The 22,111-nt window shown below is 38.9% G+C and overlaps 2 protein-coding genes across 4 annotated transcripts; both read right to left on the reverse strand.

Moving 5' to 3' along the window:
- Nucleotides 1–2,325: 2,325 nt before the first annotated feature.
- On the reverse strand, nucleotides 2,326–13,415 carry LOC101746829 (clavesin-1). Of its 2 annotated transcripts, none has more exons than XM_004922705.4 (7): nucleotides 13,297–13,415; nucleotides 11,505–11,637; nucleotides 7,408–7,561; nucleotides 6,319–6,423; nucleotides 5,505–5,652; nucleotides 5,212–5,428; nucleotides 2,326–3,837 (listed from the first exon to the last, which is right to left on the reverse strand). In XM_004922705.4, the coding sequence occupies exons 1-7, from the start codon at nucleotides 13,300–13,302 to the stop codon at nucleotides 3,683–3,685; spliced, it is 918 nt and encodes a 305-aa protein (XP_004922762.1). In that variant the 5' UTR covers nucleotides 13,303–13,415; the 3' UTR covers nucleotides 2,326–3,682. The 2 variants fall into 2 exon arrangements, with proteins under 2 accessions (XP_004922762.1, XP_062529104.1); XM_062673120.1 differs by having other exon boundaries at nucleotides 13,215–13,333.
- Nucleotides 13,416–16,964: 3,549 nt separating this feature from the next.
- Nucleotides 16,965–18,250, reverse strand: LOC101746691 (uncharacterized oxidoreductase MT0954). 2 transcript variants are annotated; one of them, XM_004922704.5, is made up of 3 exons: nucleotides 18,122–18,250; nucleotides 17,917–18,047; nucleotides 16,965–17,821 (listed from the first exon to the last, which is right to left on the reverse strand). In XM_004922704.5, exon 3 carries the CDS (start codon nucleotides 17,787–17,789, stop codon nucleotides 17,037–17,039), a length of 753 nt encoding a protein of 250 aa, XP_004922761.1. In that variant the 5' UTR covers nucleotides 17,790–17,821; nucleotides 17,917–18,047; nucleotides 18,122–18,250; the 3' UTR covers nucleotides 16,965–17,036. The 2 variants fall into 2 exon arrangements, with proteins under 2 accessions (XP_004922761.1, XP_062529110.1); XM_062673126.1 differs by lacking the exon at nucleotides 18,122–18,250 and having other exon boundaries at nucleotides 17,917–18,111.
- Between the last annotated feature and the right edge of the window lie 3,861 nt (nucleotides 18,251–22,111).

A 22,111-nucleotide genomic window follows, 5' to 3' on the forward strand; every position in this document is an offset into this window, starting at 1 on the left:
CAGGGTAGGAAGACGCTCGCATTCGCCGAATGTTCGAGACCAATTAGGAATAATGTTGGCGCGTTTAATTGCTTAAAACTCAAATGTGAACGTTGCGCGTGAGTCGAGCCCGCTAGGGTCGGAGATAGAAGACGCACGTCCCTCGACCGCGGACGGTGGTGGCGCCGGACCCGTGGTGGCGTTGGGAATCACATCACCGCCGCTGTCAGAGTCCCGCGCGTACGACGCTACAGACAGGATCATCGGAGCATTAAGTGCACTGTCCAAAGTAAGGTCGAACAATTTTTATATTTCTAATTTTGACCCCAGCGTTAATGATATCGATTCTTGGTGCGAAGTAAATTTTTTGTCGGATACCCTCTTATCAAATGTAATAAATCACCAAGTAACTAGCTCAACGACTTTATCACAACCGACCTTACGGTCTATTTTTATTGACGCGATAGAACATGCTCGAGACTGAATGCTCAGTTTCGATGGGTGGAAATAACATTCGAAGGGTTCAAAATGTTACTAGTCGGCAACACACTCCATCAATACGTCAATTAGACAACAGTCCGACTGTCCAGGTCGGTGATCATGTAAACGGGACGCCGTCTTGTTCCATCGCCGTGTCGATTGTACCCGCGTTTGAGAATAGATGTAAAATAGTTCCACCATGCGTTGTGACAATAAAGAGGCAACTACCACATCAGCACGGATGTTAACCGAATCCATTAGATTCGTAAATTCAGATCGAACTCATGGTTACCTTATTTATAAGTTTTACCCTGCCGTGCAATACATAGACACATTTTGTAAGGAAGTAGAACGGGCTAGATCCTTAACTGGGAAGGCACCGAGTATTTGTCACGAGTTTTGGGCTGTCTTAAGAGTGATGAGCGTACTTGGTTACACGTGTGATTGTCTACTGACCGGACGTGGGGTAACTAACTTCGTAAAAGACTTTAAGCCGTTGTGTCCGCGAAAGTTAGACTATGCCAATATTCTTTATAATGCTATGCAATTAGCATCAGATTGCTATGCCTCATACGTCGAGTGCGCCAGGAGATAGTTGCTCTGTATTAAAATGGTCAGAGGTCTGACTGACAAACTCGGAACTTTAATAATGATACGGGGCATAATGGGCCCTCTGGTTGACTCGCGAACGCTAGTCTACAGATTCACGAGTTGATTTAATTTTTGGTGGAGGTCAGGTTAGGCCGAGTCCTCGTAGGGTTCAGGCACTAGTTGAGTCACCAGTGACGCGTAATGTCAAACATTCTTGGGGTTGACTGCATGCTTCCAGAGATTTACGTGGTAACATAGTTCACGTAGATGTTGTACCGTGGTAACATAGTTCACGCAGAGATTTACGTGGTAACATAGTTCACGTAGATGTTGTAACGTGGTAACATAGTTCACGCAGAGATTTACGTGGTAACATAGTTCACGTAGATGTTGTAACGTGGTAACATAGTTCACGCAGAGATTTACGTGGTAACATAGTTCACGTAGATGTTGTAACGTGGTAACATAGTTCACGCAGAGATTTACGTGGTAACATAGTTCACGTAGATGTTGTACCGTGGTAACATAGTTCACGTATATGTTATGACGTGGTAACAAAGTTCACGTAAAGGTGTGACGTGGTAACGCAGTTCACGTTACGAGTGTATTAGCTTGACATGTTAACTTGGCCATGTCAACCAGACTTTACTCTCACAGTATATTATACACCCGATATGGTAACAGTGCCGTGTCGTCAGTACATCTAACGTAACTCAACAAGAGCCTACTATACATGAACACACTGAAATGTGATGTAAAATGCTCACAAGAACTACTAACTTTTACTAATGGTTCATGGTACCAAAATCATGATTGTAATGCAAACAATCTATTTCTATGACGATATCATAGAACACCCCGATAGAAACGCTGTGCACACTGTGAGTCCTGCATCGTCAGAGATTGAAGACGGTCATGACATCGAGGTGAACGTGGACGTCCACCAGTCAGGAGAGGCCGTATTAGAGGCGACTTCCTCTTAAGTCAAAGTCGATGGGCGGAGCCATTGACGACGAGCACTCACGTGGACTCGTGACGTCATCTGGAGGGGCAACTCGTCATCTGGAGGGGCAACCGACCGACCAGCGGGGACATCACGCCACCTCGGATCACTTTTTGCTGGAAGCGCGCGCAGCATTCACTTGTCTTAGATTTAATATTCTGTGTCGATCGTTCCAACCCACTTTTGTATTTTTTTTTATTTATTCAAATTATTAAGCCGTTGCTAAAAATATATTATTTACTTCAAAGCACTGGAATAAGTAAAAACCACAATGCATTTAAAATATTTTAATTATTATACTTAGTTTTGACAAATAAATTAATAATTTTTGTTAATGAAAACACGGAGGAGACAAAACAACAAAAATTGTTAGGACAAAAAAAATTACAAGTACATACACAAAGCAACTCAACCTTGAAAAATTGTTTGTAAATTGTTTTCGAGGCAATTGCACTGCTCAAGTAGCGTGTTTGTTAATTTAATAAAAAATATAAAATATATGCTGCACATCCAAAATTGATTAACGAACTTGAATTAAAATTTGTTCAAGTAATCATAAAATTATGATAAAAATACTTTATTTGTAAACTAATCAATTCTACCTTCATTATTCAGACATTTATTTATTGGGTAAACGAAAATATTTTTCGCGTGTAAATTTTATATTGTATATTTTTCGCTGAATAATCTAAAATATGAACTTATTTACTGACATCTGGAGATTTCTTTTAAAAAACAACTCCGGTATTACATTTGATTTATACCCGATTGCTACCAAACTCAACAGGACGAACCGTTAAGCTAATTTAAAGATTTCCTGAAAATCTCATCAAAATCCTTCCAGCCGGTGCGGAGTATACAATCAACATATGGACTTTTATGCATATAGATTGATATTTGGAAGGAAAATCCGATTTGATTTATTCCTGATCTATTAAGTACTTTTGGTCAGTAATTTTGCCATATTTCACACACATCTTTTGCATTATCTTGCCTGTCCGTAACTAGAATATGCCCTAGAATAGGTAGGGAAATATATAAAAGGACTATATTTTAAAGGGAAGCTCGTATGTACTATATGCAAAACATTGTCACTCAGTTTTAGCTAAATATGAGTTTTATTGTCATTCTTTGCATATGTCAATATATTGATTTAAATATACCGAGATGTTCATAATAATATTCACTATTTTGATTGAAAGATCTTCGTTCTTTCTACATCTGTAGTAGACATAATTATGTCGACGAAGTCTCGTCAACAAAATTAAATTGTCCTTCTGATGCTGAGATGAAAATATTTAAAAACGCTTTTGCAGTACGCGCAATGTAGAGCATCCAAAAATTCGTTACAGCGTGGGGTCAACGGCCTCGTGTGAACGCGGGGAGCGTCCGCTCAATGCGTTCACTTTAGATTGCGGGTCACTTTGCTTAATCTATCAAGTGAATTTAATGTCCCATTTGCGTTAGATTAGTAGTTAATTCACGTTTTCGCTTTATTTTTTATTTCATCACAACTTGAAATAAGTAGCTAGTGATGCTGGATCTCAAAGGAATGCTGGTAATGCACAGAGCACAGCCAATCCCCAATCTACCGAGAGGGATTCCCTCACACCCCGCTTGCATCTAATGCTAATCAATTTCCAGTTTCTTGAAGGAGCCCTCGACACTATCAAAGAAATCAGCTATGGTCTTCGGTTTTCCAGGTCTTAGTGCTTCAACGATCCTCTTCTTGTTTTCCTCGACGAAATAATCTTCGTTTGCTCGTATTTTTTCTAATGTATCTTCTGTAAATAAATTTGAGGTTAAATTTCTTTGTTCAAATATTTTTGGGTATGTTGATATTATTACCCCATGGCGAAGAACAAAAAAAAAAACGAAAACGCTTCTTTTCATATTATAGCACATTTCATATTAAAGCCCTCATGATAATTTTGGAAAGAAAACAATAATTAAAAATTAAATTTAAACATCATTTATTCAATTTATCAATGTAATACCTAGTAATACATAACGATAATAATAGTAATATATGTAACATACAGTTGAGGAAAAAAAATCGCCCCGACAGAATATATAAGTAAATGATAATTTATTGTTAAGTTATAATATATATGATATTTTTCTTGTATTATTAAACGAAAAAACGAGTTTACATTTTATATATAGCCCTCATAAAAAAGCTTTTTTAATTTAAATTATTTTTTTCGGGAAAATAAAAGAATAGATTATATATCAAACAGAAATAATTTTTTTTTAAGAATAAAAGTTTAATATTATATAATATATATTTTATTCATTTTATAGCTATTATATTTCGTTTCATAGAGTTTGAAATCACTACGATTCTAAAGAAGTTTCATTTCAATATATACTTTTTACTCACAAAAGTTTCATTTTTACTCCCCAAAATTTCATTTTACCCCATTTGGGATAATTTACCCCGGTTCCCCGACCGCTGGTCTAGATAGAACCAGCCAGGAACGGAATATAAAGTGCCGCGGACAGCTGGGATGGGTTGCATTCGGTATACTGACTGAGATGCTAAAGGGGATTATACCCATGTAAATTAAAGCATCGGACATTGACAGAATCTATTCTCCCTGTGATGGTATATGAGGCTGAGACATGGACGTTCACAAAGCAAATCACGCAAAAAGCCGTGGAATGGGCTATTTTAGGTATTTCTCTACGGCATAGGGGTCGCAATACCGAAATCCGCAGAATAACTGCTTTGACTGACAGAGTCAAAGTGATTGCTCGGAAAAAGTGGAAGATAGTGAGCTATATATGCCGTTGCACTAATAATCAATGGGGCACAAAAGTACTTGAGTAGGGACGTCGTAACGTGGGCAGACAGCCAATGAGGTGGCCCAACGACCTGGTCTAAATAGCTGGTAAGGACTTGACGCGAAAACCAAGAGACCGAGAATAATGGAGTGCATATAAAGAGACCTACACTCAGCATTAGGTGGACGCTGGTTGAAGAAGAGTAAATCTCGCCTGATCTGTTGAGAACTATTTAGAAGCTATTTGCGATTTACCTCATTCATGTTACTAAGTATTTCCTTAGAAACATCTGGAACCGTTTCCGTATTTTTAACCCTAATCTAAGCCCTTTCTTTATAGACTGTTAATAGTGCTTTCGCATGAGTACTTACGTTGACACTCCTCTAAGCTCTTAAACTTGCCACCAGCTTCCTTAGGCAAGATATCAATATCAATGATCTGCTCTAAGGTGTTGCTACCGTTTTGATGGACGATGAACTTCTGAATATTCTCATTCTTGTAGAACGCTTTTGTGAGTGTGTTCACGCGGTCCATGAACGTGGGCGTATTTATGAAGTGCAGACCATTGAATTTCGCTAATATTGCATCCTAAAAATCGTGAATGATTTTCTTCAAAACATAACACAATGTTCGTGTGAGGCATTAACTATTGACATGAACTTACAGGGAAATAAGCTACGAACTGTTGTATATTCTGTATGTCCAATTTGGACAGTAAGCCCATTTTTATTCCTTGCAAATCGAAGATGAAGGTCAGTCCTGGCCATGTTCCTTCCTCGTACTGCCATAGGTCCAGCATCATAAAGACACCCCTGGTTGATTAAAGGCATATGAGTTGAGAGGTAGGTTTACATAAATTAGCATATGAATTGTGGTACACGCAGGACACGTCATTGGACAACATTCCGGTTCGAAGGAAATAAAATCCGTTGAATAGTTTAATTGAAACTTCGACTTTATATACAAAATTGGATAAGTCTAGAATACCTCCGAGTATTTTTTACTTAAGAGGCAAAGTGAAAAAACTACAGAGGTGTTTGTTTATGGGTGAAGTTTTATTAATTTTCAGAAATCTTGTTGCGCAATCCGACTATAGACTCTTTCATCTGTAATGATTTAATTTGCGCCTAAAATATTCAAAAAAAGGTCAGGAACATAAAATTTCGCGTGACGTCATATGAGGCCAAAATAGACAATGCTCTAACAATAAACATAAGATCAGCTACATAATTGCTAATACATACAATGCATCGTGATTGGAATTTAGTTTCGCATCAGAAATAGGAATATTAGAATGTTAAGTGAATCTAAATCGAGTAAAATTTCACTGATCATCCATTGAATTTAGTGAACATCCCCAATAGCTAATCTTTACATTGTTATTAATGTCCGATTGCTAGCCTCAACAAAAAAAAAATCACAGTCAATCAACAGAAAAATATCAGCAGGGTAATATTAGTAATACAAAATATTCGTACTTAATAGCGCTGGCGAAGTCAAACTTGTTGACATCTGTGTCCAAAATCCTAGCGTAAAAGATCGCATCGCCCGCTTTGGAGCGATTCGGCAGGATAGTGACGAGCCTTAAAGAAAGAAACAATAGTCTTAAAAGATGAATGGAAATTTAGAGCTTATGTTTGACTTTTGAATGTAGAACTTTTCTGTGAAAACGCTGATAAGATTAGGTCAGTTAAGTATTTCCCCTTACATCCAATAATAATAAATTTTTAATAATCCTATTTATTATTAGAATGTATTTGTATAATATCTTAACTTTGACTATACGTGATAAGCAACGTGATATTCGCCTAATTAAGTGCTTGCTGTCTTCCAAATAATCGTATTGGTAAAAACTTGTATTTGACAATATTGGTGACCATTTTAATACATGTTTTCCCTCGTGAAAACTCACGGTAGTTATATATCGAAATTGTTTATTGTTTCTGTTTTATTTAGAAATTATAATTATCAGTAGAAAAATTCAACTAACTCAGTTAAAATTAATTTTGAATACACCCAGCTCATGCAAACTAATATGGAGTACTTTTCCAAATGGAGTTCAGTTTCAATTAAATCCAATCGAATTAAATTAATTCAGCTCCCAAAATACCATACGATTTTTTACTAGAGAATTTGGTCTTAATATGGATTTTCCAGTAACCGAAGAAAGGAATTAGATTATGTTAACGCCTTTGCCGTAACTGCGTGTCGTCTATAATCTATAATAAGCTAACTACTCTGTAATTTAAATATAATCTGTCTCTTAACATTTTTACGAGGGAACAATTCCCGCTTCTTTTTCTACCTACTTCATTCAATTTATACAAGCTTCTTGCTTCTTTACAAATTTACTTCATTTAATTCATCAAAAATACAAAACTAAACATCTCTACTCTAACAAATAATTGTCTAATATAAAATAAAATGTCGTAACAGAAAACAACGGATTTCATTGTATCATCAGATACAGATTACAGTAATTAAAATAGACGTCCGTCGACTACTGTAGATTGGGAATTCCTCATTGTATCAATATGAAAAAGATAAAATATATGGCAATACTTTACGCGGTCAGGAAGAAATTTTCAATATCCTTATTTAAGCTTCGGTCCTTGAAGAAGGATGTAAACAACGTTCTTAGGGTATACTGATTATCGATCTCCTGTTTGGAGACTTGGATGCTGCGGTCGCATTTGTGGTAGATCAGGATCAGATCTAGATCTGGAAGATGAAGAAACAATAAAAGTAAACAGTAGAGTACCTTTTTCTTTAAATTATAGAGCGCACCTTTTTATTTATTAAAGTTAGTAAAATTTGATTCATTCTCTTCGGTTTCTACGAATGAGGTTTGCAGTTTTTCTGAGATAAAAAAGCCACAGTCAAAGCCCTTCCGTTAATTTATCGGCATCTGCTTTCTATTGCAAATAGTAAATGTATTTTTTTTTCAATCATTAAACACTTTCAAATTACTTTCCCCTGATGATTCTTGTCCAGCTGATGGCGGTCTAGAAAATGTTGCTCTTTTTTTAATACGCTTTTATTAGCTTCAGACGTATGTATGTTAGTATATAACGGAATCTTTGAACATGATTTTGATCCCCCTTCAAAACGTCGGATTAACTCGAAATTTGGTATACTTATAGAGGACCGTTGACAATTCAATATTCAAAAAAAAATTTAAAAAATATGTCTAAAAATTTAAATTCAACTAAAAAATAAAAAAAAATTATAATAGTTTAAAAAAACTAACAAAATACGCTTTTATAGAAAATCCAACTAAAAAATAGAAAATAAATTTTAATAAATTTGAATTAAAAATAGTGTAAGAAAAAATTATATATTGTAAAAAAAAAGCTGGGGGTGCATGGTATCAGTAGTTATAAATATTTTATGAACAGGTATGAGTAGAAGGGTTATTTTGATAATATCCTGAAAAGCACTCCACGCTTTTTTTAAAATAAAATCCTGGATGCGTAGAACTGAAGATCGGGTTCAGTGGCGAGCTTTTTGGGAGGCCTATGTCCAGCAGTGGACTGCCGCAGGCTGATGATGAATCACCGGTAGCCCATGGGGGTTATTCCAGCTATGAGAGGAACGATAAGTGAGCTTACGGGCAGTGCTTCGCTGAATCTACCACCGGATCAAAATCACAACCTACTGAGAAGGGGGAGAAACTCACTGGGTAGATAGTTCTTAGCGATAAGACTCATTCCTTGTATTTTATTTATTGATATCGCACATACGATGCAATAACGTTACTTAAGCTAATTATGTAACTTTTCAGGAGAGACGTTGGAAAATTCAACATCTTATTATATAATTCTTATATAATTCTAGGCTATAAAAATAAAATGATGATATTTAAACTACAACTACAAACTTCATCAGTAAAAGCAAATATCTCTCTCATCTCACTAATAACTATTAATAAATGTATTTTCTCATACTCGGTTCAGTGTTAAGAAAAATTGCATAAGTGACTTTATAGCACCGTATGTGTGATATATGAAAAAAAAAACATAAATTTACTATTAAATTCTGCAATAAATCATATTCTATTCTACATCTTTTTAAGATGATTTTATTAAGTTGACGCATACATAAGTACTATATATGTAACGGAATCTTTAAGAATAATATTTACAAGCTTCGACATGTCCTATTAATTTGAAAATTTGCACATTTGTCAAGAAATGATGACAAGATGTCAAGAGAAGATGCATGTGACTAGGAGATGTATAGAAATGGTAGTGCAAGGTAGAGGGGGAAGAGGTCGACCGAAGAAGACATGGAAGGAGTGTGTGAATGACGATATGAGAGAGTGTTGAAATGACGGCTGATAGAAGAGAATGGAAGGAAAAAATTAGCTGTGCCGACCCCACCTAGTGGGATAAGGTGGAGAAAAAGAAGAAGATGACAATTCAATCAATTTATTATGTTGCCCTAACAGCCTAGCCGGATTACGTTTAAACGTATTTTTTTAAGTTTAAGCTCTATTTATTTGTACTGCTCTAGATGGACAGATTTATTTTTATTGCTTAGGGTGGTGGAGGGGTCACATGTCCACCTGGTGGTTAGTGGTTACCGGAGCCCATAGACATCTACAACGTAAATGCGCCATCCACCTTGAGATATAAGTTCTAAGGTCTCAGTATAGTTACAACGACTGCCCCACTCTTCAAACCGAAACGCATTACTGCTTCACGGCAGAAATAGAAGGGGTGGTGGTACCTAACCGTGCGGACTTGCAAGAGGTCTTATCACCAGTAATAATGATGAGTTCAAGGCCTAAAAAGTTTTAAGTGGTTGATGCTGATGATCAGGGATGCATTACAGTTGGTGGCGTGGAAATCACCAACCTGCGATACGCCGATAACTACTCTTCTACTACTACTCTTCTTGCAGCGAATGAGTCCGAAATGGTTGTGCTTCTAGACCGAATGGAGCGGATAAGCAAGGAGATGCGACTTTCCATAAACAAGTCCAAAACCAAAGTCATGGTGGTGGATAGGTCTGGAAAATTGGAACTCACTGGCGCATTAGATCTAGAAATAGTGGACAATTTTAACTACCTGGGTTCCAACATCACTAACAATGGCTCGTGCGAGAAGGAAGTGCACCGGAGAATTGGTATGGCTAAGAGGGCCATGACTCAGCTCGGAAAAATCTGGAGAGATCGCAACATATCCGTAAAGACTAAAACCAAACTGGTACGGACTCTAGTCTTCTCGATTTTTTCGTATGTGGTGCTGGAGAAAGATGCTGCGTATTCCGTGGACAGCATTTCGGACCAACGTATCAATCTTGCAAGAACTCAAAATCTCCTCGCGGCTGTCATCCGAGTGTCTTCGCAGAGTCCTTGAATACTTTGGTTACATTGCACGGAAGGATGGTAGCAATCTCGAGAGGCTCATTGTGACTGGTAAGGTAGATGGGAAAAGACCTCGGGGGCGTAACCCAACACGTTGGTCCAATCAGATCCGCACCGCTCTTGATTCCACTTTTGACAACGCCCTCCACACCGCCAGAGACAAGAATGGATGGAGAAAGATCGTGCGTGCGAAGGTGATACAAAAGGGTGGTCACGACCGTCAGCAATGAGGAATACGACGCAAGGAGGAGGGCTGATGATCATAACGCGGTAGCCGCCAGCCAACTTGAAATATGAGGTCTACTAATCAATTGTACACCGGTTATACCAACGTTCGAACCAGAACGAATAGTGGAAATATGTGGGAAGGTCTCTCGAGTAGACCGATCGTCTTCAATTTCAGTAACACTACCTTACACAGCTTATGTTTCCACTTCGATATGTGAAAAAGAAAAAGTGAAATGGAATTTCGCTATCTCCCTCGGACTCCCGCACTCAGATAAATAAATAAATAAATAAATATTTACTAACAATCACGCCACGTTAACTGGTCCCGTGGTAAGTTCGTAAAGAGCTTGTGTTACAGGTACTAGATAACGGAAATAAATGTAATATTTTTATTATACACATACATATATTTAATATACATCCATAACCCTGGAAAAGACATTTTTTTTAATATATTTATCATACAAATATCTTCCCTTGGCGGGATTCGAACCCGCGACCCCCTTGTGTAGTGACCATGTCACTTACCACTACACCAGACGGTTGTTTAGATAGATGTCACGAACCGTTAATTATTTATTAATTTGCTTATTTTTAAATATTTATTTGTTTCTTCGTTTCTGTATTAATTTATTTAATGTCAGCTGAATTATGAATACAAACAAATACGCAATAGTTGGCACAACATCTTGGCATTATAAATAAGAATAATTGTAAAATAATGCCATGGAAATTTATACGATCCATCCGCGTTGTAATCGTCAGTTCTTAGCCAAAGGATCCCACAGACACAGCCCACTGAGTTTCTCGCCGGATCTTCTCAGTGGGTCGCGTTTTCCGATCCGGTGGTAGATTCTGCGAAGCACTGCTCTTGCTAGGGCTAGTGTTAGCAACACTCCGGTTTAAGCCCCGTGAGCTCACCTACTAGCTAAGGTTACGCTGAAATAGCCTCTCAACGCTATCAGCTTAGGTAAAAAAAAAGCCAACGTAGAGAATTGAAATGTTCACAAACATTTTTACTTAATGTTTCCAAGTACAAATCGCAGTGAAATAATTTCAACATACCGGTAAGGTTCTTCGGCAGATGCGGTTGAGTGTCCAACCATTGGCGTAGCTTGGCAATATCATCTGCAGTGATACCAGTCGGCTTACTATACTCTTCCTCCAGACTAATACGCTTTCGCGCCGGCATTTTAGTCTGTAAAATTATACGGATAAGATATCATTTCTTATCTGTGCTGTGCCGACCTTGAAGAGTTCATGCAACTTTCGGATTAGATATTATTGTAAACAGTTTGTTGGTTTTAAATTTCAATGCAAGGTATTATGTAAAAAACAAAAGGTTTTTTTTTTATTAATAAATTCTACCATGTATTTTATGAATACGCTTTTATTAGCTTCATACGTATGTTAGTATGTAAGGGAATCTTTGAACATGATTTTGACCACTTTTAAAACGTCGGATTAACTCTAAATTTGGCATACTTATTAAGGACTGATGACAATTCAATATTTTAAGCAGTTTGATCCGTTATCCTTACAAGGATAATCAGAAAGAGAAGCTGACCTCGTAATAACTGTTTAGAATGGATTAAAATCGCTGCTTCTTTGACGCATCTAATAATTTCGCGCCCATTTTACTGGTTATCATATCAGTTAGTACAAAGCCAAGAAAGCCGACCGCCAACTCATCGATGCGTTTGAGATGTGGTGCTGGAGGAAAATACTCGGAATTGATTGGACAGAACGAAGATTTTTTTTATTTATTGCTTAGATGGGTGGACGAGCTCACAGCCCACCTGGTGTTGAGTGGTTACTGGAGCCCATAGACATCTACAACGTAAATACGCCACCCACCTTGAGATATAAGTTCTCAACGGCTGCCCCACCCTTCAAACCGAAACGCATTACTGCTTCACGGCAGAAATAGGCAGGGTGGTGATACCTACCCGTGCGGACTCACGAGTGGTTCTACCACCAGTAAGCAGCAACGAATCTATTCTTACCGAGCTTAGGATTTCGATACCACTCAGCGCGTAGTTTCGAGTTGTCCAAAGACAATATAGGAAACCTGCTGGTAATACGCAAGGTATGCAGAAGAAGGTCCAGAGGTAGAAGTCCTTTTTTTATGATTGAAGGATTGCTGGTGGCCCGGAGGCTTTTCCTGTTTCATCAGGACAGATGGGCGAGCAAAGGCTCAGCCAGGAGGGGCGGGATTTGCTAAAAGCTGCCCGAGCGCCTCCGAAGGAGACCTAACAACTCAAGAGCAACTGCTTCGAGGGAGAAGTCCAAGGGCTGACCAGATATCGGATATACCTAGACCAGATATAGATCGGACCAGATATCCTCCATCTCAGTCCTACCACCTCAGTCCACCACTTAGATCCAGGAGAAAGTTCCCTCAAAGGCTCTCAGCATTGAAGCTTATTGACGCAAGGAAGAGAGATAGCAGTTACTATTTCTAAGAAGGCTTAAAGTTCAAGTAGTAATGGTATTTTTTTTCTCTCCTACCTATGCTGATAGCCTCGAGAGGCTATTTCAGCTTCTCCTTGACGTGTAGGTGGGCTCACGGGGATCAAAACGGAGGTGTTGCTAACACTGACCTTAGCAAGAGTAGTGCTTCGCAGAATCTACCTCCGGATCGGAAACGCAACCCATTGAGAAGATCCGGCAAGAAATTCAGTGGGATGTGTCTGTGGGTTAATTTACTCGTCGAGCCCTTCATCGCAAACGACGGGTTCGGCGAGGACGGTGACCGCTGCTTGAGGTACCTACCTTTAATGGATCGGGAGGATCCATAATGACATGGATGGTGGTTAAGGAGAAAGGTTAAAATAAAATAAAATAAAAAACGAACCTCCATGTGTTCTCACTAACGTTTTAAATGTAAATGTATGTGATAAACTGATACTCGATAATAAATATCTATTGAAACAAAAATCTTAGGCTACATCTCCAACTGTAGAAACATTAAAAAATATACGTAACATTTACGAAATACGATTCAAATTTCAATAACCTAATTTCATGGTTTATCAAAATTTATTCAAGAAATATTAGTACTTTACCGATAACAAAGCATCATATCTTCGAACTTCATGTCATTACATTATTAATTACAGTGTACTTAGATTACAATCAGCATGATCGATAGCATGCCCAATTCCGGAATAAAAATAGCCTGAAACTAAGCCAAAGACTATTAGGGTTTTTTTTAATGGCTCCAATGCCTTAGGCATTGATTTTGCCAATGTCAAATACACAAAATGACAGGTGCTTACATAAAAGAGACTATTAGGATTTATTTCTTAGGCTGGGGATGTCCTTTTTTTTTTTTTTCCTACCTATGCTGATGGCCTTGAGAGGCTACTTCAGCGTACCCTAGCTTGTGTAGGTGAGCTCGCGGGGCTCAAACCGGAGAATTGCTAACACCGCCCTAGCAAGAGCAGTGCTTCGCAGAATCTACCACCGGATCGGAAGCGCGACCCACTGAGAAGATCCGGCGAGAAACTCAGTGGGCTGTGTCTGTGGGTTAATTCGCTCGTCGAGCCCTTCGTCGCAAGCGACGGGTTCGGCGAGGACGGTGACCGGTGCTTGTATTGCCTAAAAGCACCGTTAATGGATCAGGAGGATCCGTGATGACGTGCTTTGGGCGACGTCGACGGTTTACCAAACGGTCTACAGGATCGGGTATGTAGTTTCCGACGGCCACGACAAGAGGGTTCTCATGTCGTGCCGCCTTCTCAAAGTGGCGCAGCGATGCCGACTGTAGATACTTACTGACGGGGTCGAGCTCCAGGTCATCGTGGAGGTCCACGTTCCTCTGGAACCATGGTGCTCCGACGGCTATCCTGCAGAATCGGGATTGTGGGGATGTCCAATTCACCATTAACTGATCGCAAAAATAAACCTAAATTCATAGTGTAACTGTACGGGCCAGCGAGCACATCATATTGCATACCGATGCATTTTATATCAAAGTGTGTATTGATGTTCTGATATTTATGGACTTATAGTAAAGTGGCTATAGGCTACTCAGATACAATAACATAATGAACGTGAGTAAATGAGAGTAAGAAAAGTGGGTTAATTTATTGAATTAACTCGAGAAATTAGAATAAAAGTAGTGAATTCGGTATACAAATAGGAAGTAAATCAACAAAAGAATGGAACATGAAACTAATTAATGGTCTAAGTCGATATCAGAATCCTGTAAAGGACGTACATGCACCCAGACCGCTTCCCAACGTATTGATCTAATTACAGGACTAATTGAGAATCTCGGGTTCGTGTACCGCCATCAGCAAGGCGTCACGTACTGGCATAATCTCATTTTTATCACATAAACTGTCACCAATCAGTGTAAGCATATCAATAAACAATTACTTAATATGGGAGTTGTTATCATTATCACAACAGAGGGTTGTGTGGACAAACCGTATAGTAACAATAAACAAAAAAAGATTGTCAAATGTTTTTGCCTTGTAGAGTTATAACGGTTTTATGTTGTATGGTCTGATAGTACAGCTGTCTCATTAAGGCAGGTATTCGAGTCTCTTGCGAGACCCCTAAAGGGGTTAAAGGACCCACGAAACCATCACCTTTTTTTTCCTACCTTTGCTTATAGCCTTGATTGGCTATTTATCAGCGCTGCCCTGGCGTATAGGTGAGGTCACGGAACTCAAACTGGAGGTGTTGCTAGCACTGGCCCTAGCAAGAGCAGTGCTTCGCAGAATCTACCACCGGATCCAAACGCTACCCACTGAGAAGAATAGGCGAGAAAATCAGTAGGCACTCTTTCTCGAAGCATTTCAAACTTACCATCTTTCCTTACCTAATCGTTGATAACCTATTTCTTTTTTTTATTGCTTTTGTCGGCAGACGTGCTTACGGCCCCGTCACTATCGCCCATGGACGTCAGCAATGCCAGGGGCAAAGCCAAGCCGCTGCCTGCCGTATAACCTATGGAGCCAATGCATGGTTTGATATGTTAGCTAATGGGATCAACTGGAGAAGACTTCTAGTGCTATCAAGAAGAGCGCTTCGCTGAATCTGCCATTAGCTTTCAATCGCAATCCCCTGAGAACATCCGACGAGAAACTCAGTGGAGTGTGTCTATGGACTGGATTGAAAGATGAGTTTTAAATCTCACTTTTTGCAGTACACGGCTGCCCCAATCTTCAAATCGAATTGCATTATTGTCTCACGGCTGAAATACGCGGAATAGTCGTACCTACCCGTGCGGACTCACAAGACGTCCCACTACCAAACGAACTTATTATAAAATCCTGTTATGGGTCTTGTTATGGATTTCAATGTTCGTTCGAAGTCGTGTTAAACAAATGCGAGGTTGTTTTTTATATAGCTTAGATGGGTGGACGAGCTCACAGTCCACCTGATGTTCAATGGTTACTGGAGCCCATAGACATCTACAACGTAAATGCCACCACTCACCTTGAGATATAAGTTCTAAGATCTCAGTATAGTTACAACGGCTGCCCCACACTTCAAACCGAAACGCATTACATACTGCTTCACGGCAGAAATAGGCGGGGTGGTGGTACGATGCATGGAATGGCTTTGAACATCGAGCAGCGAGTAACGCTTTACAGTAATAGAGCTCCGGTAATCAATAAACATAAGGCCATGAGTCTAATCAACAATTTAAACAATAAAAAAATGTAAATTCCCTACGACGAGGTTTTGTACACGATAATTATAATGAAACTAGCCGACCCGGCATACTTCGTAGTGCCTCAATCGATAAATAAAAGACCTAAACTTTTGTATAAAATAAAATTAAAACAAACAAAAGGTATCCATTCGACGGGGTACACATCAAAAGAAAAACAAAATTGTTATTATTATTTAATTCCGAGTATTTTCATATTTATCTACCTTTTAAACCTTTTCTGGACTTCCACAAATAATTCAAGACCAGAATTAGCCAAATCGGTCCAGCCGTTCTCGAGTTTTAGCGAGACTAACGAACAGCAACTCATTTTAATATTATAAGATAGATAGATTATAATAATTATAGTGAAATTATATTTATATTTAAATTGTTGAATTACTCTGTCTGACCTGTGATCTATTGGACTGATAACGAATTGCATTTTTTCAACTACATATTGCAAACGATTTTTTTTTTTTGTATCTTTCCTTCACCTATTAGCTTATAACTTAAGGAGCTATTCCGGCTACACGCGGACGGGTAATGTTTTATTTAATTTTCTTTATTGCTTAGTTGGGTGGACGTGCTCACAGTCGACCTGGTGTTAAGCGGTTAATGGAGCCCATAGACGTCTACTTACTTCGCATCTTATATCGCAATGTAAATGCTGCCACACACCTAGAGATATGAGATCTAATGTCTCAGTTTTTACAGTACAGCGACTGTCCCATCCTTCAAACCGAAACGCATTACTGCTTCACGGTAGGAATAGGCAGGGTGGTGGTACCTACCCGTGCGGACTCACAAGAGGTCCTACCTAAAGGCGTCATAAGTAATAAAAAATACTTTAATTAGAGTACAAATTTCGTTAAGATAATTTATTCAATCGAAAAATAATTCTGGAAAAATCATTAGTGCGGTCTTCATCTGAGCAGCAACATTCCATTGTCGGAGACGTAGTTCGAGCCGGTTATGCTTCTAGCTTTGTCACTTGCCAGGAATAACATCAATTCGGCTATTTCCGATGGTTCTCCTAGTCTCTTTAATGCCGTGGCAGCCTTAAAAATTTCCCAGCTAATTGGAGTATCAGAATTCTCAAGGATATCAGTTAAAACAGGACCTGGACTGATGATGTTAGCTCTGACACCATGAGGAGCTAACTCCAAGGCAATGCCACGTGTAAAATGATTCAAACTAGCTTTCCCCATGCCATATACCAGTAATCCTGGCAACGGTACCATGATTCCACCGATACTGGATACGTTTATGATGTTTCCCTTTGTCTTGATGAGGTGCGGAGCCGCGAGGCTCGTTATCAAAATGACCGCTCTCAAATTAGCCGCTGTGACTGCGTCGTACGATTCAAGGAGGTTGCCAGCGAGCAGGGATCCGGCTTTGTTCATTGCAGCGTTGTTAATGAGCACATCTAGCTTTCCGAAGGCGTCAACGGTTTGCTGGACGATGGTCTTCGCGTCGTCGTCTTTTGAAATGTCAGTTCTTATGACGAGCGGTTTTTTGCCGACTTGCGCACATTCCCGGGCCACGTTGTCCAGTTTTGTAACGTTTCGACCTACTATGGCCACGTCCGCACCTACTTTAGCGAAGTGTTTGGCGGCCGAGGCACCGATACCCGAGCTGCCGCCGGTGACGAGAACCACTTTATTTATGAAACTCATAGCGTCCACTTCGTCCAAAGCCCCTGCGTAAACTGAAAGGTATTTATTGGGAGACCAAACGTTATCTATCACAAACAAACAAATGAGACGTTTAGTGAAAACCATTCATAAATAATCACTAACATACCTAAACGACATGACGTGCGTGGTAATAAATATTGTGTTTCCAAAAGATTTTTTGTTTTGTTCAATTAATATCCAGACTTATTTTCTGGTTAAAAGCTGCGTCCAGGCCGCTGTCTGGGCAGCCCCGATGATCTAGAGCAAGCATCCTGTATCAAAAAGTTGTCAACAGCTGTGGCGAGTATATTATTTGGCCAATCTAAACGTACCATCACAGTTCTAATACTGGACACATCGGGTCAATTAAAAACAAGGAAACTGCTGCCATATTAGAGTCGAGAGTTAATTTCACAAACAACACGTAGATAATTACTAGAGGTCGGAGTAGGTAGATTGATTTAAGGTCGTTGACGTCAAACGTAGAGGATAGTATGGATATGCCCCCAAAATACCGGAACTTCATATTTATTGTGATATTTGTTCCGGAATTTTGAAATTAGCATGAATCTGTGTTTAAGGTGAAAAACATATTAATAATATTAATCTACGCTATCAGTGCTAGTTAATGGTGAAAGAAATCAGTATTTTATTTTATACAAAAACGCTTTGGAATAGTTGCACCGTATTTTGTCCCTTTCTGTTGAATTAGAAATGATGCTTGTCAGTATGAGACAAAACTTAGACAGGGCTTTTTGTTACTTTATCTCATAAATATAGAAATTGTATCCGATGAGGATAAATTATATTTTTTCAATTTAAAAAATAATCATTATGTATAAAATGGCATGTCCATATTACAATATCTTGACGCAAGTATAGAAAATCAATCTACCTACTCCGACCACTGATAATAACAATAGGGGTTAAAATATGAATTTTTATTTTTTGTTTTTTATTTTATTTTATTTTATTGTTGCTAGATGGGTCGACGAGCTCACAGCCCACCTGGTGTTAAGTGGTTACTGGAGCCCATAGACATCTACGACGTAAATGCGCCACCCACCTTGAGATTTTATTGTATTATGTAGTTCGAATTGACTTAAAAAACCTTAATGGTTTGGGATTGTTGAGTTAAACTTTTTTTAAATGGTACCCATGAGGTTCTTCTTTTAAAAAGTGTGCAAGATTCGACTATCGACTTTCATATGTTTTTTTGTATTCAGCTTAGACAAGAAAGATGGATACTTCGAAAATTCGAGTGATTTTTTAATACGAGTTCCGATGCGGAACTAACGCTGCAGAAACAGCTCGCAATATCAATGTTGCGCTTGGAGAGGGGACTGCTAATGAACGCACCGCGCGATTTTGGCTTAAACGCTTTCGTAATGGAAATTATGATTTGAAGAACGAACCACGTGGAAGACCATGTGAATAACAATGAATTGAAAGAGATGGTCACATCCGATCCGAGTCAAATTTCTTCCGATTCGAGTCATTCACTGGTGGTAGGACCTCTTGGGAGTCCGCACGGGTAGGTACCACCACCCCGCCTATTTCCGCCGTGAAGCAGTAATGCGTTTCGGTTCGAAGGGTCGGGTAGCCGTTGTAACTATACTGAGACCTTAGAACTTATATCTCGAGGTGGGTGGCGCGTTTACATTGTAGATGTCTATGGGCTCCAGTAACCACTTAACACCAGGCTGTGAGCTCGTCCACCCATCTAAGCAATAAATAAAAAAACCCAGGAATTCACGGCATGTCTTAATGTTACCTTACTAAGATTATGGACTCATTTACGTCAAATCAATAAAATAAAAAAATATGAAAAACTGGTGCCTCGTGATTTCACTGATCTGCAGAAAGAAACGCGTGTTGAAACTTGTTGAATCGATACAGAAATGAAGGAATATTGGATCGAATTGTGACTTGTGATTAAAAGTGGATTCTTTACGATAACCGTAAGCGAAAAATGCAATGGTTCCTTTACTCCTTTACTGTGCACGCGGTCAGACTGTGGAATTCGTTGCCGGCTGACATCGGAGTTTGCAAGTCTGTTTCTGTTTTTAAATACAAGGTCAAACAATTCTATCTCTCATCAACCGAATGATCATTGTTCTTTACTCTTCGTATATACTGTGTTACTTATAATATTTTGTATTCAAGTTTAAGAATATTTGCTATGTGTATGTGCATTACTATAATTCTCATGTTGTATTTGTTATTTTAGTTGTTCTACACACCCTCATCACTTTTAATTTTTATTCTCATTATCCTCTCGCAGGTCTGCTGGAAGAGATTTCCTAAAGAAATAAGCAGTGCCTTTGTACATAATTTTCCTATTACTCTGTACTATGCCTTCTTTTTTGTGTGTACATAAATAAATAAATAAATAAAAATGGTTGACCCCAGGTCAAACGCCGCAAGTGTCCTAAAGCAACGCATACCAATAAAAAGGTAACGGTAACTGTTTGGTGGTCTCAGCATGGTGTTATTCCCTACAGCTTCCTCCGATCTGATCAAACAATAACGGCAGATGTCTACTGTGCTGAACTCCGGACAATGATAGCAAAACTTGCAGTGAAACAGTCCTGACTCATGAATCGATCTTCACCATTATTGCTCCATGATAACGCGAGACCCCGTACAGCACAAGAAACCGTTTTAACTCTACAGCAACTGCAATTAGAAACCATGCGTCACCCTCCGTATTCTCCAGACCTTGCTCCGATGGACTACCATTTTTTTCGTGATTTGGACAAATTTGTACGCGATAAAAAGTTTTCTTCCCAGGAGGCAGTACAAAATGCTTTCACCCAGTTTGTAGAATCTAGATCACCAGAGTTCTATCGTAAAGGCATAAATGACCTTCCTATTAGATGGCAGCAATGTATAATAATGGTAGATATTTTGATTAAATAAATAATATGTTAAATGAAGAAAAAAACGAATTTCAATTTTTTAGTACAAATCGGCAATTTCATATTTTAACCCCTAATATTATCCGCCACTATAACCCGAGACTTATCAAAGACGATATTGAAATAGTACATTGTGCACCAATTTCCTCCCGCGTGTAAAATTGCCACCCGCGCTGGCAATTTTACACGCTGGAGGAAATTTCCAACTTTTCTCCCTTGGTGCACATACTATTTTTTCTCCTACCAAGCCGAAATTTCGTGGAGTACCGAGCCGGGGTCCAGGGGCGAAGCCCTCTTGGGGTCCAAGGGCTAAGTCCTGGCCGGGGGTAGGGGGGGCGGAGCCTCCCGTACTCACAAAAAAAACAATTTAACTGTTTTTTTATTTTTAAATAAACTTCTACTAATTAAATAAGAACTGTCTGATGAACTCATCTTTGTTTAATACTTCACTATTAAATTTTATTGCCTTTTGTTTATTTCACTTTTACACTAAACACAATATTGAAAATTACCCGAGCACAACAATGATGGAGAATTTTAGGTGCATGAGAGCAGACGTACCCTGTTTTCCAATTACAGCACAAGAGCGCATTATGCGGCATAATGCTCAACGATAATATAAACAAAATTTCGATCAATGCCAACTTAAAGAAAAAACACTTGTCAATTTTCTGTCACTGAGTCGGTATCGATTGCGAGTATCACGCGAGAACAATACTTTTGAGAGTGCTCGATTGTGCGAAGCGTTGCTGTAGTTGAAACATTCAACGTTGAGCATTATGCCGCATATGAGGTGTTTCAGGATTATCCATTCATTCTGGGACACCCTGTAAACTCGTTTGTACGACAATACAGGGTGTCCCAACCAATCTGAAAGTATTTTTATAGTTTCCAATCTTATCATTCGTAAATTCGTATCGTTATTGACTTTATAAGTATTTCGAAGATAGTTTTAAAGTATTTTAAATGCTTCTAAGACTGTCACAGTCGGTGATGTAGCTTTAATTTGTCTTTATAAAAAAACGCATAGAATTCTGTAGACGGGATCACCATCTACTTGGTTTTTTTCGTAATTATTCGCTGGTAACCTAAAGGGCTATTCCAGTTTCGCGCAGAATGTTATGTGAGCTCACGGTCTCAACTTGAGAGAATTGCTGACACTAGCCCTAGCGAAAGCAGTGCTTTGCTGAATCTACTAATGGATCGGAATCGCGACCCACTGAGAAGATCCAGTGAGAAACTCAGTAGGTAGATAGATTTTAGCGATAAAAATCACTCCTCGTGATTCGCAACGAGTATCATAGTCATTAGGCCACGGATGTTCCCAATGGTCCGGTTTTGGCTACGTAGACACGCACGTTTGACGATGCAGGCAAAAAAAAATCATGCGAACTGCGAATG

This window comes from Bombyx mori, chromosome 16 (genome assembly GCF_030269925.1).
Source record: "Bombyx mori chromosome 16, ASM3026992v2".
NCBI classification, from domain to species: domain Eukaryota; kingdom Metazoa; phylum Arthropoda; class Insecta; order Lepidoptera; family Bombycidae; genus Bombyx; species Bombyx mori.

Excerpts from the sequence above, each read along its gene's own strand:
- LOC101746829 (XM_062673120.1), bottom strand. The coding sequence starts at position 13,238 with ATGGATCCTCCCGATCCATTAAAG. Across the intron at positions 11,638-13,214 it reads ATCCTCCCGATCCATTAAAG|ACTAAAATGCCGGCGCGAAA; the intron begins GTAGGTACCTCA and ends ATAATTTTACAG. Across the intron at positions 5,429-5,504 it reads AGTTCGTAGCTTATTTCCCT|GATGCAATATTAGCGAAATT; the intron begins GTAAGTTCATGT and ends CACGATTTTTAG.
- LOC101746691 (XM_004922704.5), bottom strand. The coding sequence starts at position 17,789 with ATGAGTTTCATAAATAAAGTGGTTCTCGTCACCGGCGGCAGCTCGGGT.